Source organism: Cheilinus undulatus, linkage group 6 (assembly GCF_018320785.1).
Source record: "Cheilinus undulatus linkage group 6, ASM1832078v1, whole genome shotgun sequence".
NCBI lineage: Eukaryota > Metazoa > Chordata > Actinopteri > Labriformes > Labridae > Cheilinus > Cheilinus undulatus.
The window spans coordinates 17,946,779-17,966,444 of NC_054870.1; the positions used below are offsets into that span (position 1 = coordinate 17,946,779).

General features: G+C 39.4%; 1 protein-coding gene across 2 annotated transcripts in view; it reads left to right on the forward strand.

Annotated features, from left to right (window-relative positions):
• The window catches only part of LOC121511054 (spectrin beta chain, non-erythrocytic 1), a 187,238-nt gene that overhangs the window by 100,165 nt on the left and 67,407 nt on the right, over nucleotides 1–19,666 (forward strand). For both annotated transcript variants that reach the window (XM_041789564.1, XM_041789562.1), the window contains one exon: nucleotides 13,834–13,985. In XM_041789564.1, the coding sequence (XP_041645498.1) occupies nucleotides 13,834–13,985 (152 nt within the window). The remainder of the gene's footprint in view (nucleotides 1–13,833; nucleotides 13,986–19,666) is intronic.

The following is a 19,666-nucleotide window of genomic DNA, read 5'->3' on the forward strand; positions in this document are numbered from 1 at the left end:
CTCTACAGTCTCGCCTCTCCTCCCCCTCCTCCCTGACTCTGCTGTTGGACAGAGGACAGTTTTGTGTCAGTGTGTCACTCTGTCTACAAATGGAAGATCTGGTCTCACCTGGGTTTGTTTTAACCTCACAGCCTCCCCAGAGCTTCATCCAAGCTGGGGATTAGCTTTAATAGCTGTTTTTGATACAGTACTGACAGGTAGGGGTGAGAAATGCAGGGTAACTCAGGCAAAAGATGGTGTAATAAAACAGAATATAATAGAATCCAGTGTCAAATCAGAGAGGAGATTTATTATCAAGCCAAAGATGGACAAACTCTTATTTGTTTTCGTGGTTCAATATATGAGAAAATATGGCATTGTTGGAGTTTTGCACCCTAAAAGTAATGAAAAAACAATTGGTATCAGCCATTGGCTGAACTGGTTTTTCTAAAGGGGACATATTTACCCTTTTAAGAAAAGTTTATATTGCCCCAGAGATCCCCAAAACGTGCCTGTGAAGTTTGTTGCTGAAAAAAAAAAAAACACTCCAGTATTGGATTTTTGCTTATCTAAAAACCCCTCTGTTTCAGCCTTGCTCAGAACGAGCAGTTTCTGTGTCTGTGTCTTTAAATGTTAATGAGCTGTCTGACTCTGCCCCTCTCAGGAATTGGATGTGGCTTAATGGATGTGGCTCTCCTGATCCTACAGCTAAGAAGAGGATCAGGAACGAGGGGTGAACTTTCTTCCAAGTCAGGATGACCCACTGAATCTGGGGGTGGGGCTAAATCCCACATGACATCATGAGGGGAAAATCTGAGAAAGGCTTGTTCTAGCACACATTTTATGAAAGGTGGAGAAGGGGGGGGTTCTGGTATTTGAGGGGGTTGTGGACAGGCTAGGGGCACATATTTATGTTAAAAAAGCCTGAAAAAGTGGTTTTTGCATAATATGTGACCTTTAACATCAGAATCAGCATCGGTGCATCCCTAGTATGTAATAGAAACAATGAGATGTGATACGAGGCAGTATGATGAGATTTGGTATGGTACAATACTGTACAGTACACTATGATACATTACTGTTCGCTGAAAATATGTTACAATACGATACTGTATGATGCATTATGATACATAGCGTGCACTACGGTACAACACTATATGATGCAAACAATTATCAATACGATGTGATGGGATGCAATCTGATACAGTACGGCCAATATAATATGATATAATATGACATAATACGATCCGATGCAATGGTTTTAATACTTTAGGATAACATGATATAATATGACACAATATTATGCAATACGATACGATACAATGGATATGATGGTATGATATATGATAGAATATAGATATGATTCGATCTGATACTGTACAATACAAGTATGCCATGATACCATACAATACAAATATGTTACAATATTTTTAAATATGTAACAATACTGTATGATACGACACTTTTGATATGGTTTGATTCGATATTATACAATGAAATAGAATAAGATACGTTGCAATACAGTATGATGTGATGCTATATAGTACAATGCAATACAATTTATTATGATACGATACGATACAATACAATAAAAATACAGTACAATACGATATGATACAATATCATAGGATAAAAATACGTCACAATACAATACAATATCGTTTGATACGATACATTACAATGTCATATGATACAATACAATGAGATATGATATGATGCAAAATGATAAGATAGGGTTCTATACATTGATGCGATGCATTACAATATGATACAATACAATGCAGTACGATTTGATGCGATACAATATCCAAAGCGATAGAATTTGATACAACACAAAACAATAAGATGCCACAACCAAGTTATTATGGTAGAGAGAGAGATTATACACAGTCTGAAATATGCTTTACAGTATAAAACAACGTGATGTGATTCAATAAGATAAGCAATTTTATGCCTGCGCCATGGCCAGGAGAATGTTAATAGCCTTTATATCTGTGACATCTGATGTTTGGCAAGACAATCAAATACTCATGCATCATTATATCTGATTAACTGAAGAACACAAAATGCATCTCATAAGGTTAAGTGAAGGGTTGATGGAAGCAGTATTCAGTTAAAAAAAAAAAAATAATAATATATATATATATATATATATATATATATATATATATATAATGTGGTCCAAACATGATTTCCCCAGAGGTGTTTTCCAGTCCACCCAGGAGATCCCAAAATATTCAAATGCACGCTGTGTTCTGGGTTTACCCTAAAGTTTCCTCTGAGTGGGTGACCCATAAACCCTCACAGAATTCAGAATCCCTGGATGGTTTTTTGAATAAGATGCCCAAAACACCTCAGCTGGCTCCTTTCACTGTGAAGGAGTATCTGCAGTGAGGCTGAATGAGGACAGTCTGTTCATTTCAGCTTCGTGTGTCAATGTACTCGTCCTTTAGTCAATACCAAAGCTTATAACCTCAGATAAGAGTTTGATAATACATTTGCTGCTGGATTGAAAGTTTGTCCTCGTTGCTAAGCTTCCTCCTCATCTCACTGTCGGTTTTGAAAAGACTCTGAGATGTTTAACTCTTTCACAATGTGCAGCAAAAAAGCCCCAGTCCAGAGTGGAACCAGTGGACACTTAATCCAGTTCATGTTACAAATGACACTGAGTTCAGATATGATATCAGATGTCATATGTTCGTCTCTTACCAAAAATATGTGCTGTTTCTCACAGCGTAGTGATGAGTCCTCTGTAGTCATCTTTTGGAAATGTCTAAGCAGTTAGTTATGCTTTAACTGTTTCCTTCCTCACACTTTAATGACTAATTCTTCAGGCAGTTAACACACTCTCACACACACACACACATGTTTAGGCAAAAATACAGGCTAAAAAGATGAATTCCTGGTCTAAATCAAATTATGGACTGTGATGAATCCATGTATGTGTGTGACTTTGTTTATGTGTGTTTTAGTCATCACACACAGGAGCACAGCTGTGGTTTTACTCATGTGTTTATAGAAGAAAATCTCTTTTTTAGTTCACTGGTTCTTATGGGTTTTTGACCTCAGTTAAACCTGTCAGACCATCAGTCCTCCTGGGCTTCACGTAAGCCCCGCCTCCTGCTGATGGGCAGACCGCACCCCCACTGATGACCCTTACTCCGACCTTAGCCCCAATCTATACATGAAAGAGGCTGATTGGTGGAGCTGGCGTGGTTTGGACGCAGCTGGGGTGTAGCACTGCCTGAAGGCTTTGGTTTAGGATGGAAATGTTTGTCTTGTCTGTTAAAGTGAGAACAAAAGAAACAGTTCCTCCTGTTTTGTATTCAGCTTTTCAGAACACTATTTCCTGTTTTTGTTTATCTTAAGTGGCTGAACTGCAGAGTTAAAGCTGATGGATATTCTTTTCTTGTCCTTTCCCACCTTTTTTGTCTTTTTGTCTTCATGTAGTTTTTTTCCACTTTCTCCCTAATTCTCCTCTGTTGTCATCTCATTTCTGTCCATTGTCCATCATTTTCATCCCTGTGGTTTTCCTTTTCCTTTTCTATTCTTTCATTTCTATTTCTCACTTCTCCCCCCTTCTTTCTCAAAATATTCAAAGATCTAGACATCATTTTTTTGTCTTTCATGTTTTTTGTTTGTTTGTTTCTGCATGTGCTGAAACTCTTGGTGAACTGTGTTATGAATTCTTGTCATATCATATCCTTAACTTCCCATGATGCATTACAATTGTTCTCTGTGTTTATGTGATTTATGGGAGTGATACATTCACACGGTGATAGGAGGAGGGATGCTCCTCACATGATATTCAGGCTGCATTCCTCCCTCTATTGTGTGTGTGTATTTTTATGTGTGTATTTTTGTGTGTATTTATGTGTATGTGGAGCTCATTTAAACCAGGAGGAGACATTGATTTCTTTTTTCCCCTGTTCAGTCCCAGTGGAGATGCATAAGGCCACACCCCTGTCTGGCCCTCTAATGCGTGTGTGTCTGTGCTTCCTTAGGCTCAGGTTAAGGTCATCCTCTTCTCTAATTGTGTGTGTCTTTCTGTGTGTGTGGGGGTGTGTGTGTGTGTGTGTGTGTGTGTGTTATTGACCCGTAGAGAGAGCATCCATCAATACATCACTGTCTGCTCTCGTTCAATTAAAGCACACACACACACACACACAACCACACACACCCTGCTGTGTCTTGTGCATTCAGCAGTACGCTACATCCACACAGCTAGAAATGGTAATTGATGCCGCTGACATTGAGTTTTGCTTAGCTGTGTGTGCTTGTCTTTGTGTGTGTATGAGTGTGTAGTTCCCTACATTAGCAGGTCAGACCTCTTAATTTAGCCTCATACTAACAGTCACCTGAGATGACTTCTGCCAGAGATGTTGAAGCTCCTGTGAGGAGATTTTTTACTGCTGAAGTGTGAAATGAATGCTATCCTGTCTTTATGATCTTATGTGATTGGTCATTTGTGTTTCATAAACGTCTTATCAGTTGCTGCAAAGAGGGGTCAGAAAAAGTGGTTAATGGTATGCTGCAGACTTTATAAACTTTTTTTCAAAGCAAAGGTCTTTGATGCATAATCCATTTCACTGTTACAGAAAGTGTAAAGGAGAACATTTTTGGCTTAAATAGTACTTAAACTCTGTATATATACAGGTGGTTTTGCTCAATCATGATAGCTGACACCTATACACAGAAGGCTACAGTCCTTACGCTGCCTAAGACAGGCTGGCTGTAGACCAAACATCTCGGATTGCCACTCTCACAGATCGTTCATTTGAGACACCGTCTCTGTCAGAACGGTCGTGCCGGCTGCACTAGCTATATAATTAACATTATTACATAATCCAATATAGCCAAGTTAGCTTTAACAATATGAACTTTAGCTGACGCAATTAAGGCTAACATAGCTATGTAGTTTATGTAGCTGCTTTGTGAGCTTAGCTGTAGCTGCTTTAGCTACGTAGCTCTTATCTTATGGCTACATTATCTACGTAGTTTACGCTTTTGACACAGCTACATAAGCTAAGTTTGCTGTGTTAGAGTGTGGATGGAGTGAATGGAGGACAAGTTTTTTTCCTTGTAATCAGGTTTTTGCAGTTCAAGTTTTCTACTTTTAACTTTTTGAATCCTAACCCTTACCTTAACCCTTGCACTTTTACCTTACCCTAACTGGAAGTTAGGGAAGGGTAAATGGTTTTTTAACAAAGTTTTAGCATGTGAAGTATTTCCATTCTGACACAGATTGTCTCAAATGAATGGTCTCCAGCCCCTCTTGAACTTAAACCCCCATCTTGGTGCCATTTGGTGGTGACTTTCCCCACTCTTCTCATATTTACTGTCTTCTGCTTTTGTATCAAAATTAGTGCTGTTTATCGATTAAAAAACTAACCAAGATTAATCAAGTTCATCACATCACTACCCCGGGATTAATTGTGATTAATCACAGCATTTTTAATGGTTTAAGTATGTTTTTAGATTTTTAATGGTTGTTATGGTCAAGTGTTTTATTTTTATTCTTTTAATTCTATGTGCAGCACATTGAAAGTGCTGATCTGAGTCCTTATTGATACCACTGTTGATACTTTCTATAGTTTAGTGGGAAGACAAAATAAGGGCAAATATTTAAACTACAAGTGGTCTTAGGTGAGTAGTGCTTGAGTTAAAAGGCTGTGATTCAGTCTGTCACATCTTCACATCAAAAACTAAGTTTTTCCATTTTACATGACATTTGAACGCATCATAACATGTAGAATACAGTCATCTAATTTACTGAGGTTACCTGAACGCATCATATTTTTCATCTTCAGCTCCTGAAGTTCGCTAATTAACTTTAATTTTGCCAATTCCACTGCAGATGTCTATACTAGATTAATACTGTTAACAAACAGGACTTTCTCAAAGTTTTGGAGCACTTTTCAGCATTATTATGAGCAGCTGAAGAAGAAAACTGTCCTGAAGCAGCTGAAGAGAGCAGTTTGACCATGGTTTGATCCCATGTTGTTAGCGTCTTTGCTAACATTAACAAAGATGTGCTTTGCCTGAAGGTGGTACTTAAGACTCATTGTGCTTCGGTGTAAATACAGTTCATCACTGCAGCATGTACTCACAATTTTGGTTTTATCTTAACTAACATTCGCTTTTTAAAAAGAAAATTGCTGTTAAGCAGACCTGGGTCTGTCTCCTCACTCATCACTCTTGGTTGTGTCTGACCCACCTCAAACCTCTTCATCCCAGGAAAGTAAACATCCACGCTGGAGGACTACGGGAGCAAGTTGTGGTCAAACTTAGCCATATGCTTAAATTGCATTATTATTTTTTTTAACTCATTAAGGTTTCAAGATTAATCACAAGCGTTAACACGTTATATTTAACAGCCCTAATCGACATATAAGCAAAAGTCCAAAAAATAATCCTAAAGAGTAGAAATAAAAGTTCCTCAAAGGATATTTAAAGTATCAGCGAGGTTTTATTTAAATTAAGTGTTTCAATATTGTTAGTAAATTGATTCAAAAATACATTCAAAATATGTATTCTTTCCTATATTACCACACTTTACTTTGAACGCCCATAACAGAAACTATAGGGTTGTCAGTAGCAGCTTGACACACCTCAGCAGGAGTGAAATGAAACTTAAAACAGGTGCAGTTGCAAAGAAGTGAACATAGAGAGACTTATTAAATCACATTTCTATAATCTCATGCTCAGACATCACAGGTTTTTTGGGGTAGAGGGGTTTGAGGTTTGATTTTAGACCTACAGACAAAGCAGATATATAACATTCACTCTCATTGTCCGATACAAAAATACATCTACACACCATGAGCTCCATGGGTGCAGTCATGGGTGTAGTTTAGCGTGTCCATGTGTGAGTGTAAACACACTGCCCTGCTGGGTCAAGCATCTGCTTCTTTTTCAGCACAGGAAGGGGAAGCCCCAACACACATGCACTCAAATATGCACACAAACACGCAGGCACACACTGAAGTGGACACACACCCCTGCACAGAAAAAGCAGGAGGAAGCTCAAAGATGGAGATAACACACACAGGCTGCTTATCACAACACACAGCTTCTCAGACTATTGCCACACACACATTAAAACAAAGAAATCAGTGGATCTCTCAGCATTGAGATATTGTGTTTCCATCACTAACCACTAAATATGTTTCTTCCTCCATGAATCCAGTGAGGTTTATACACAAATTACAGTGATATTATCTAAAACACTAATATGAACCAGCTTTACTGAGACATTTAAAGTCCTGCTCCATCATTGTCATGTTGCAACAGTCTTTACTCAAGTTTAACAAAAAATAGACTACTTACAGAGTGCACAGTGAGGAGTTTAGAAGTCTCAAAAATAAGCAGTCAAGAACACAAACAGGACAGGGCTTGGTGCTTGTCAAATCAGCCAGCTTTACAAAAACACTTCACAAACTTTTTGATATTGGACCACATACAGTAGATTTACATAATTTCACAGGATGCACTGCACTTCTATTATGCATCACACTCACAACAACAAAAGGAAAAAATCATTCCTCAACAACTCCAAATGTCAAATGACCAACATTAGCTGTTTTCACTGTGCATCACCATGAAAGTCTTAAAAACTCTAAGACTTTTGTGCTGATACTACACCAGCGTAATGTTTGGTATCCCTTTTAGGTTTTGCAGAACAGCAAGAGAGCACAGCACAGTACAGCACAGGAGCATGCCGCCGCTGGCTCTTGCTGACGCCATTTTTCACATAAGTTATGGCTCTGTTACTTCCGCCAAAGAGCATGCAGAGGGGGGAATCACTTCATCCTCCATTACACCTCCAAGATGCTCCTAGTGAGGGTGAAACATCACAGGAACATAAATATTAGGCCCTTGAAGGCATTTTGAATTGGGCTAATGCTGCTTGATCACAGTGAGTTTTGATGGAGACTGGGATGCTTAGGGCAGCTCACACAGTTGTGAACCTGCAGCTGAGATGACTTCAACGCTTTTTTTCTCCACAATAACCTCTTTGAACTTGAAGCTTTAACTATACACATCTGATATTATTGTTAAAGTTTTTTCCAAATACACACTCTAAAGGTGCTTTTCTACCACAAGTAACTGTAACTTTTGCTGAGAGCTTAGAGAACTTATGACCTGTGAGGTCATCAAAAAGTCGATGTCCTGGTTTCCAATCAGAAATGTTAAGCACTGCAGACCCGACCCTTAAAGTTTCTGGGGCATTGAAAAGTACTCATTCCTGAGCTGGAACTCTTCAAAAAGTAGATTTACTAAGCCAGAACTAAATGTAGGCCCTGGTTCTTGTGCTCAGATAGCACAGAGTTCCTCAAAAGGTCCCTTGTTCCTGGGGAAAGTTCATGCAGTCGAGAAGCGCCTTATCATGAGATAAGGAAACCTTTAAAAAATAAAGGAAGACATTAAGGAACAACTAAATAGTTCCTGCAGCTGTAAATAACAGAGTAAACTGCTCATCATCTTCCTCTTTGCAATTGTTTCTCAATTGGGAAAAATGTGTACAGGATTGTTTTTGGTATTCAAAGCCAGCCTTTAATGCTGTGTGGTTTTCTTAAGAGCATAATGTCCAGTCTTTGGTGTGCATGTCTTCATATTCAGGTAGAAAAAAGGCAAAGTCAAAGTTAGAGAAGTCAGAATGTAAATGTTTCTGCGCCTCAGTCGTTCATGTTGTTTCTCTCTGAGGAGAACTAACTGTTGGTAGACATCAGGACGTCTTGTGCACATATTTCCAGTTTGATATCAAACCTCCTCTGTGAGTTTCTGCTGAATGATAACGCTACTGAATGTCTGAACACTGAACCTATTGTCCTGCTGCAAACTAATACACACAGTGAAGGTCATGCATTTGTATGAATGTTTGTTTGCATGCATCATGCTTTCTTATCAGTCTCCTTGTGTGTGTGGATTTGGGTGTGTGTAAGTGTGTGTCGTCAGTCATTCAGTCAGTTTCCTGCCAGAAGTCAAAGAGTGTTTTCTGCTCTTAGTTCTTGAACTCTTTGACCCATGTTCGAGGAAATGTCCATTTTGTGTTTCCATCCTTTTTTGTGTTACTTAGGGTTATTTTTGTTTAACGGCAACAAAGACAGCTGAAAGAGCCTTATGATTGCCACAGTGTGCATGTGGATTCAGGATCATTCACTGGAATCATGTCCTCTGACAGCAGCCATAATTGAAGTTTCCATGTTGTAAAAAGCATCAACATCCAAGGCATCATTAAGACTGGGAGTCAGAAAGTTTGCCTGTCTGGTTTCAGTCTGGCTTTTGTAATAGTGTGTGTATGTCTGATCAGCTCTTTGTGAATCACAGTAGTCAGAAACTGCTGCAATAATGGTCTTCACACAGGCTTAAATCCATCATATACAGGTGCATCTCAAAAAATTAGAATATTATGAAAAAGTTCAATATTTTTGTCACTCTTTTCTGAAAGTTAAAGCCATATATTATATAAACTCATTACACATAGAGTGAAATATTTCAAGCCTTTATTTCTTGAAATGTTGATGATTATGGCTTACAGATAATGAAAACCCAAAATTCAGTGTCTCAGAAAATTAGAATATTACATAAGATCAATAAAAAAAGGATACTTTAAACAGAAAGGTCAGGCTTCTGAAAAGTATGTTCATTTCTATGCCTTCAATACTTGGTTGGGCCTCCTTTTGCATGAATTACTGCATCAATGCAGCTTGGCATGGAGGTGATCAGCCTGTGGCACTGCTTAGGTGTAATGAAAATCCAGGTTGCTTTGATAGCGGCCTTCGGGTCATCTGTATTGTTGGGTTTGGTGTCTCTCATCTTCCTCTTGACAACCCCATAGATTCTCTATGGGGATCAGGTCAGGCCAGTTTGCTGGCCAATCAAGCACAGTAACACCATGGTCATTGAACCAGCTTTGGTACCTTTGGCAGTGTGGGCAGGTGCCAAATCCTACTGGAAAATGAAATCAGCATCTCCATAAAGCTTGTCAGCAGAAGGAAGCATGAAGTGCTCTAAAATGTCCTGGTAGATGGCTGCGTTGACTGTGGACTTCAGAAAACACAGTGGACCAACACCAGCAGATGCCATGGCAGCCCAAATCATCACTGACTGTAGAAACTTCACACTGGACTTCAAGCAATGTGGATTTTGTGCTTCTCCACTCTTCCTCCAGACTCTGGGTCCTTGATTTCCAAATGACATGCAAAATTTACTTTCATCTGTTAAGAGGACTTTGGACCACTGAACAACAGTCCAGTTCTATTTCTGCACAGCTCAGGTAAAACGCTTCTGACGTTGTCTCTGGTTCAGGAGTGGCTTGACACGAGGAATGCCACATTTGTAGCCCATGTCTAGGATTCGTCTGTGCATAGTGGCTCTCGATGCACTGACTCCAGCCTCAGTCCACTCCTTGTGAAACTCCCCCAAATTCTTGAATGGATTTTGCTTGACAGTCCTCTCAAGGCTGCGGTTCTCCCTTATGCTGGTGCACCTCTTCCTACCACACTTTTTCCTTCCACTCAACTTTCTACTGAATATGCTTGGGTACAGCACTCTGTGAACAACCAGCTTCTTTAGCAATGACCTTTTGTGGCTTACCCTCCTTTTGGAGGGTGTCGATGACTGACATCCGGACATCTGTCAAGTCTGCAGTCTTCTCCATGATTGTGTAGCCTTCTGACCCAGACTGAGAGACCATTTAAAGACTCAGGAAACCTTTGTAGGTGTTTGGAGTTCATTAGCTGATTAGGGTGTGACACCATGACTTTCTAAAATTGAACTTTTTCACAATATTCTAATTTTCTGAGACACTGAATTTTGGGTTTTCAATATCTGTAAGCCATAATCATCAACATTTCAAGAAATGAAGGCTTGAAATATTTCACTCTATGTGTAATGAGTTAATGAGTCTATATAATATATGGGTTTCACTTTCAGAAAAGAGTGACAAAAATATTTAACTTCTTCATGATATTCTAATTTTTTGAGATGCACCTGTAAGTTTCTTATGCAGCATGCACAATAAAAAAAATGGATAAGGGCTTATTATTTGTTTTGTTGTCCTCACAGATACACAGATTAATGTGATTATGTATTGCATTTAGCATTTTATCTTTTCAGTTCTTTTTTTTTTCATTTTTGTTGTTTTTCCAGGCTTTCTTTTTTTTTTTTTTTTAAACTTAAAAAAAAAAACATTTAAAATATTGAATGGAGAAATTTCATGTTCCCAGACACAAAAGCATTCTCAGTGACTCCTACAGTTATTCATTTGAAAATTCATAAGAAAGACAGAGATTAATTCTTTTCACTTTTGGGTACCAGCAGATTTTCTGTAGGTCACTGTAGGTTTTTTATGTTTGTGAGATGAAAAAAGAAAAGCAGGGCAGCACAGAGGTGATGTTGTTACCAATGTTGAAGGTTCCTGGTCAATTCCCCGTCAGACGGGGCCTTTCTGTGGGGAGTTGCTGTATTCTCTCTATGCATGTATGGGTTACTGCAGCTGCCTTTCTCAGTCAAGAGCAGGGGTGTCAAACTCAAGGCCCAGGGGCCAAATCCTGCCCGTGGTACTGTTGTACCTGGCCCACAGGATCATATTATATTTCTATTGTAATTTGCCTGCTGGTATGAGGTCTGCAAATTTACTACAGTATAAAAATGTTAACTTAACTTTTGAAAGTTGACCTTTTCACCTCACTGTTTCAAATTTGATCTCATCTTTTGACCTTTTCAACTCCTAACTTTGACTTTTAACCCCATGTTTTGAACTTTAAAACCCACAATTCAAAATATTAACTCATGTTTTCCCCTTTAAACTCATGATTTAGAATTTTATGTAATATCTCCATTCTTAAAACTCCCAACTTTGACATTCTATCTCATGTATTTGCCCTTTAAAGTCAGTATTTTGACTTTGAATTTTGTGTTTTGACCCTTTGAACTAATAAGTTTGACTTTCATCTCAGATTTTGAGCCATTCATTTTATAATTTTGACTTTTTTAGATCTGAAAACCATTTATCATCAGTGATCAGTTTTCCCATTATTTATTACTGCTGCAAATGACAGTTTATGGTTAAATGTTGACCCTGTTAGGCCCTCAGGTAAGATCTAAATCTAGAATCTGGCCCCTGCTGTTAATGAGTTTGACACCCCTGGTCTAGAGTGATACTCATTAGGTTAATTATTGACTCTACAATGTCTGTAGGTCTGAATGTGCTTGGCCATTTAAAGCCCTGCAATTGAATGGCAACTAGTCCAGGGTGTACCATACTCTTCAAGTCTGAACAAATTGGGAAAATAAGCTCCTCATCTTACACATTTTTGAACAAACCCCCAAAATATTTGATAGCTTCATCTTGGGCTGATCAATTCTGAAAAAATGGACTCGCTGACTACAAGGCTGCGACCAACTGCAGGCTTGGACTTTTGCATGGGACAGTAGGTTCACTGAGCAAGACAGTGTGGTGTTCCTGGTTTTCTTCCAGTCCTTGGTCCTCCCAGTCTTACTGTACTCTTGTGAAGCTGGGCAATGACTGATAGACTTGACATGACTCCTTCGCAACAACTTTTCTCTTCAGTGCATATTTGTGTATCGTTGGCAAGACCACGTGTCTTGTGCTGATGTGCTCAGAAGAGCAGGGATGGAAATTGTCATGGAAAGTCTTTCAGTCCTTGGTCCTCCTAGTTTTACTAAACTTTCGTGAGGCCTGGGTGTTGACTGATGGCCAGATACGCCAACATGATTTCATTGTGGCAACTTCTCTTCAGCATAACATCCCTACTGCAAAAAAGTGTTAAACTGGTATTTTGAGACACATATCAGGTTAAAAACATATTGCAACTTACTCTAAATTCCAGTTAGTTGCACAACTTCAGTGCCTTTCACCTAACAACAGCTGGGATCAGCTCCAACCCCATATACCCCAAACAGGACAAGCGGTGCAGAATGGATGCATGGGGGGAAAATGCAACTGTCAGGGATACAAGTTATCTTAGCCTCTTCCTTTTTTTAATTTATGCAGTATAAACTGGGCTTGAAGTGTCAGCACTTGAGTAATGTGACCTCACCCTCATTTACATCAGCTGATGTCTGAAACGTTCACAGAGAAGAAGCCCGACCTGCTGGACTCTGCTGCGAATCTGTGAAACAAAAGGCAGGAGCAGAATTCACTGAAGTGTAAAAACTGCATGTATTACAGCTCTGTGTGAGCGTTTGGTGTGTAAGTGTGTGGGTCACGCCTTTTTCTCCCACTCTGGTGCATGATTTTGCAACTTCCTCCTTCAGCTCAGTCTCCATGGCAACTGAGCTGGAGTTCAGCCGAGGAAACATTCTGATAAACTGTAAAAACACACAACAGTCTCTGAAACAGTTTGTGGTAACAGTCTCTTTAGTGTGTTGTGTTCAGAGGCCTGTGGGAAATAAAGTGAGTTGTGTTGCAGACAGCAGGTGTCCGCTGAGAGACTGCAGTTCATCTGTGTGTGTGTGTGTGTCAGTGTGTGCGTGAACATTAACAGCCGTGATTTAGATTTAGCCTGCTTTGTCAGACTCAGGAAACCTCTCCCATCCACACACTAGCTTTCCAGGAACAATAAGTCTCTGTCATGCTGAGAAGATACAAACACAGAGAGAGGAAACACGTCCGTCCAAACACACCTGCAGCGAGCAGCAGGACACAAACCTGCAAACTGTCACAAACTCTATCAAACTAAATGTGACGCATAATAAAAAATACCTCCATGTGCACTGGCTAACGTCTCATGAGCTTTATGTTTCCTCTCACACACTGTCAGAGCTCTTAGATTTTGGCTCACTCTTCATGTGATTAATCTCTCTGTCTGTCTGTTTGTGGTCCAGATGAGCGTGAGGCGGTGCAGAAGAAGACCTTCACTAAGTGGGTGAACTCCCACCTGTCCAGAGTTTCCTGTCGGATCACTGACCTTTACATGGACCTGAGGGACGGACGCATGCTCATCAAACTGCTTGAGGTCCTGTCAGGAGAGAGACTGGTGAGTTACATCATTGTCAGGGCTTTTATTTTGAAGGAGGACCAGAGGATGGACAGAATGAAGACTCTACATTTAAGGAAACTTTTTTTTTTTAGCCTCTCAGTTATAACTCCGGCAGTTTTTCATATTTCAGAGTTCTCTCTTAAGAACAATTTCAGAATATTTTTATCCGTCTGCAAACCTTATAAAATGGTACAAATCAGAACTGAGAGTCTTCTAGTTCAGGGGTTCTTAACTGAGGACCCACCACCTCCTCAGTGAGAAATCACAACCCAAAGGTCTCAAAAATGTTCAACAACTCTAAGTTCTTTAGTAAAAAAGATTTCAGTTTGGAAAAAACATATTGAGTAGAATACAGGACATAACAGATATGTTTGAAAGTGGATCATTTTATCGTTTCCTCAGATTGTGTGTAAATTTTGCTGTTTTTTTTTTAAATATCTTTGGAAATTCACAGATAAACATGGGAAAACAAGCTGTGTTATTCCAAGATAAATAAGTCAAGTTAATAAGGAAACATCAAAAAAGTACCCAAAATTGATTTGGGGGGGATGTCATTTTAGCTCAGTTGGTAGAGCAGGCACCCGTATACAGAGGCTATAGTCCTTAATGCATTGGTCACAGGATTGATTTTCAGTCTTGGTGCTGTTTGGTGTATGTCTTCTCCCACCAAAAAAATTATTTAAAAAAACCCTTTGGGGTTGTGCATTTCAAAGTAATCTGGCTAATAATAAGGTATGAGTTTACAGTGCAAGTAATATGTTACTAGTTGTCCTTTTGCATAACAGTAATCCATTACTGAAAAACACTGTCCTGTTCCTTTTTCCCTTTTGTTGTAAAAGAAAAAAATCCCCAAGGTTTCTGCACAGTTTCTGTTTCTCTCCTGCCTCTTGGCACGTTGGCACAAATCAGTGTCCAAGCGTAAGTTAAACAGAGCTGTGCCATCGTGCTTGTCGCTATCTGCTTTGAGCTGGTGAGAGGTCAGAGAGGACCGTGTGATTACTATACCTGTTCTGGTGTCAGATCTGCTTGGGGTCCCGTGGCTGCTAATGATATTACACAATATGATTGACTGCACATTGGTTTGATGACATGGCATGTTGTGACTGGCAGCTAGTATAGAGAATATAATGTGTAATGTCACTGGCAAACTTTGAACCCCAATCAGATCTGACACACCGGGAGGATCTGGCATTTGCGGTGGCATTACACTGTAAAGTTATCCCCATTTAACTTAAGTTGTGGATGAAACATAAGTTCAAAAGCTTGTTGTATTGTCAGCTGTGCCTCAAAGCCCTTTTAACTCTCCACCTGTGCACACTGCACAAAATCTATGTGTCAAACTATATGCCTCTGCCTTTGCGTTAAGATTGTAAGCATATTAAAGAGCTGTCAGGGTTATTATATAATTTATTGTTATTTGTCTGTGATAAGTCTGCAGATATAGATATCACGGGCAGTAAACTCTTCTGTGCATTGGTGAGTCCACATATACAAAGGCAGACATTCAGATGGCTGTGCGGCATTTTTACTACTGACATATTGGGCAACTAGTTAAAGAGCTGTAATTTTTGGTGAAGCAAAAGTGCTCTAACAGGGTTCTTTTCTCAGTAGTAATCTAACAAGTAAAGCAAAATGGAGTAAAGTAAAATACATGGATGTATATCCACTCATAGGGCTTCCATACTTCAGAGGCTATTTCTCTTTTTCTAGGTGCACATTAACAACCCATTGAAAAGACCTCCATGAACCCATTTAGGGTTATGGTCCACCAGTTTAGAACCAGTGCTCTAGCTGACATTAAAACTGCAAACCCTAGGACAAAAAGAGAACCAGAATTCCTTCAAAGCTGAACTTTTAAGATGACAAAGAAATGCCATAAATGTCAGTCTTTAAGTTGTAGTCAAGAATGTTTTGATTAAAACATAGAATTAACATCCTGAAATATGTTATTTCACTCTGTACTTTTGTACAGATCACAAGGTAGATTATTTTTATACATCCTCTAATAACTATGGCAAACTGGATGCTCACTCTCAGCTGCTGAGTTTCTTCAATCTCCCTCTCTTCTTATCTGGTTGTTTGAACACACAACATTTATGACTCCTCCAATGATTAATGATGAATAATCCACTCTCTCTTTAGTGTTTGCTGCAGTTTCTTTTACAACAAAACATTTTTTAAAACATCCTTAGTGAAATCAGTATCACGTTTTATTGCTAGGTACATTTTCACATACAAGGAACTTGACTTGGGACATAGATTGTTAAAGGAAAAATAAAGTAGCAGAATCAAAATGTTTAAATAGGATTTAAACATTGCAAAGAGTATGTACACACGTGCAAAAAGGAGAAACTGTCTAGATGTGCAGGTTTACTGGTGAATATAGTACAAATCTGAGGGGGGAGGGCTGAAGTTCTGTTCATGAGACTGACAACAGAAGGAAAGAAACTTTTTTCCTATGGCGGGAGGTTTTGGTGTTGATGGACCTCAGCTTCCTGCCAGAGGAAAGGGCCTCAAAAAGTCGATGTCCAGGTGAGAGTGGTCTGTTGCATTTTTACCTGCACACCTCAGCGTCTAGTATAGAACGCTTCCTTTGAAGAGAATTTACTCACCCCTGCTGGAGTAAAGAGTGCAACGAACGAGACTGAGCCCGATCAGTGAGTCAGCCTGGTGTGCAGTAAAAGCACGTGGGCAGGCCTTACCTCCGATACCAACGAGGCCAGACAACTCGAAACCGCCAGCACCACCCACTCACTGTGGCACCTATCATCTTGGCCAGACCAGTAGAAGGCGTAACCACCCATACTAGCCAAGTGCCAGGGCGCCTCATCTCAGACAAGGCAGCAACGGTAATCCCAAGCCTAGCCAGCTCCCTCGACATTGCAGGTATGTGAAAGTCCTCCTAAAGAGAAGTCATGTTCCAGTCTGAACCAGAAAGACTGCTTTAAGTTGAGCCGAAACAGTTAGGAACCAATCAACGACACCTCAGCTCTTCAGTATCTGTATGGACTGGACAATAGGGCAGGTAGCAGGGGCAGCGAACCGTTAAGTGTCATTTGGTGATGTCCAGATCACTGATCTAGACTTCGCTGATGATGCTGTGATCCTTGCAGAGACTGTAGATGTCCTTGTGGTGGCCCTTAACCTGTGAGTGCAGATGGACAACCTGAAAACATAATATCCACCCTTGCCATCCCTGGTACGGAGGCACAGTAGAAGTACAAATACTGCTGTTCCTCGATTGTCCGATTTAGACTGGCTGCAAAAGCTCCTTAAGTCCAACTACTATCGTTATTTAAATGTCAATTTTTACACCAGAAGAAAAGATGTTGACAATCTGGTACAAAGAGCAGAGTTTCTCTAAATAATCTTGTTGTTACTGGCACACACCATGAGGGATGGATTTAAAAAATAATAATAATAATTTTTGTTTTATTTAGGTGAAGCTTTATGGCCATGGCTGATTTGATGTGTTATAGCTGTTTTCCTGACCTGCCTCACCTCTTGCACTTTGCTTGTCACTGACAGAAAGTTAGTTGGAAAGTTATGGAGATTGCTTTTTCTATTAACCAGATGGTAATATCACTGAGACTACACTTATGTATTCTACAGTCTGTGATCCAAACTCTTGAAAAACAGCGCCAAAATCAGATGATTTTATGAACTTTACAAGTTAGTTTTAGAGAATAAGCTGGGTTATCAGCTACTGGAAGCATAGTAAAGTATTTTATGTTAAATTTTGCATATGTCTCAGAAAGACTTTAAACACCACTGAAAACCCAACAGGATATTATTCAGGTTATTATGGTGCCACTTATCAGCCAAAAGTAGTCACACTTATCCTGTTTTGTTTTCTGTTTTAACATTGTTTGGATAATTATTTACAAAATTAATATGCTGTTTGAAAAAGACTTGAACCAAGTCGGAGTGCAGTAGACCCATAAAAAAAACACATTTTTGCTTGACAAATACTGACCTGACTCATTTTCTTGTAGACATTTATTTGTATATTGATTAGGACAGAGCACATTAATCAACATATCCACAATACAGGTCGATGTAAATATGCCAGGAGTAGCACAATAGCTAAATTATGATTTACCATGGCTATTTTGCATGGATATAAAATGATGTGTCTTTTGGCTTGACAGTAGCTGTACTGGGGTACATAAACAAACAAACAAAAAACACTGCACTAGACTATGAGCGCCATGGCACTGACTCATTTTTATTCAAACCTGAAGGCTTACGTCTCTTCTTATGTACACTCTATAAGAGCAGTATCTAGGTCAGCGGTTGGTGGAATAAGCATCATATCCAGAGATGTACAGTGTATTTGGATTTAAAAAAAAAATCCCTGTTAGTTTAGCTGCTGCAGTAAAAGAAAGCTTATGATTGTAAAGCATTGTTTAAGCATCATTGAAGGATTATTGCTATACACTGCTGGGAAATAACAACATATCCATCATTGTTTTATACTTAACTACAAGGATTGTAGTTAAGGAAAGAGTAAAGAAAAAAAGCATGTGTTGATTAAAATTTCATGAAAAGTTTTGAATTTCAAATAATGAACCCTATAGAAACCCCAACATCATATACTTCCATACACACCATCAGTCAGGCTGTAACCTAGAGACATTTCAATCCCCAGATAGTCCCAGTTTCACCCCCTGCCTTGTGACTTCCAGTGCTACAAGCCAAACTCCACTCTTCCCTATTTCGTCTTCTGTTTTTTTTTCCTCTTCTTGGCCGTCTCTGCAGCCTCTTGAGCTCTGAACTCCTCTGTCTGCTGCTTTCCGGCCTTTTCTCAACCTGTCAAACACAGAGAGAGATAAAATACAGCCACATAATCGGCCAGGAATTAAATCAAGCTGTAGCTTTCACCCGGATATTTTACTCTACATTTATATTTTCTATTTGTGCCGTTTCTATTGTTCTTTGATGGGTAATCTCAGGTATTTTGGATGCCTGTGTAGGAGGAAGAGAGGGGAGTAAAAATGACATTCAGTGGAAAAACAGCAGAAGAATGGATGGAAATGTAGAAATAGAGTTATGTAAAAAAGAAAACGCAGAGTGATAGTGCAGTGTTGAGCAGGATGGTTTGAGGGAATAACAGTGGGGGACAGTGTGAGGGGGTGTCTGAGTTGTGAAAGGAGTCATTGAGTAACTTTCTGGGTTTACAAGGAGCCAAAACGCCTCCAGAAGCAGCAAAAGAATCTGAGAGCGAGCGTCTTTTTCCACTGCAGAGGCAGATTTTAAAGGATGGGACCCCTTACTTTGACACAGGCCGCTTTAATGTACTTCTGTCTAACTTTTCTGTTGGTTATAAAAGTAGACTACTTCCTGTGAGCTGTCTATCCTGTTTTCTGTGGTGGTGGGGGGGTCATAGGGTAACTCAAGGTATGCCTGTATGGTACAACAGTCCAATCAGAACAGGACGATACAATACGATACAGTATGATGTAATTGTAAAGAATGATGCAATGCAATATGATAAAGTATAGTACAGTACAGTATCATATGTAACAATATGGTGCAGTATGATACGATACAATACGATAGGATATGGTACAATACATTATGAAGTAATACGATATGGTGCAGTACAGTGTGATACAGTACAATAGGATATGATATGATGCAATGCAATAATACACACTACAGTGCAGTACTATACA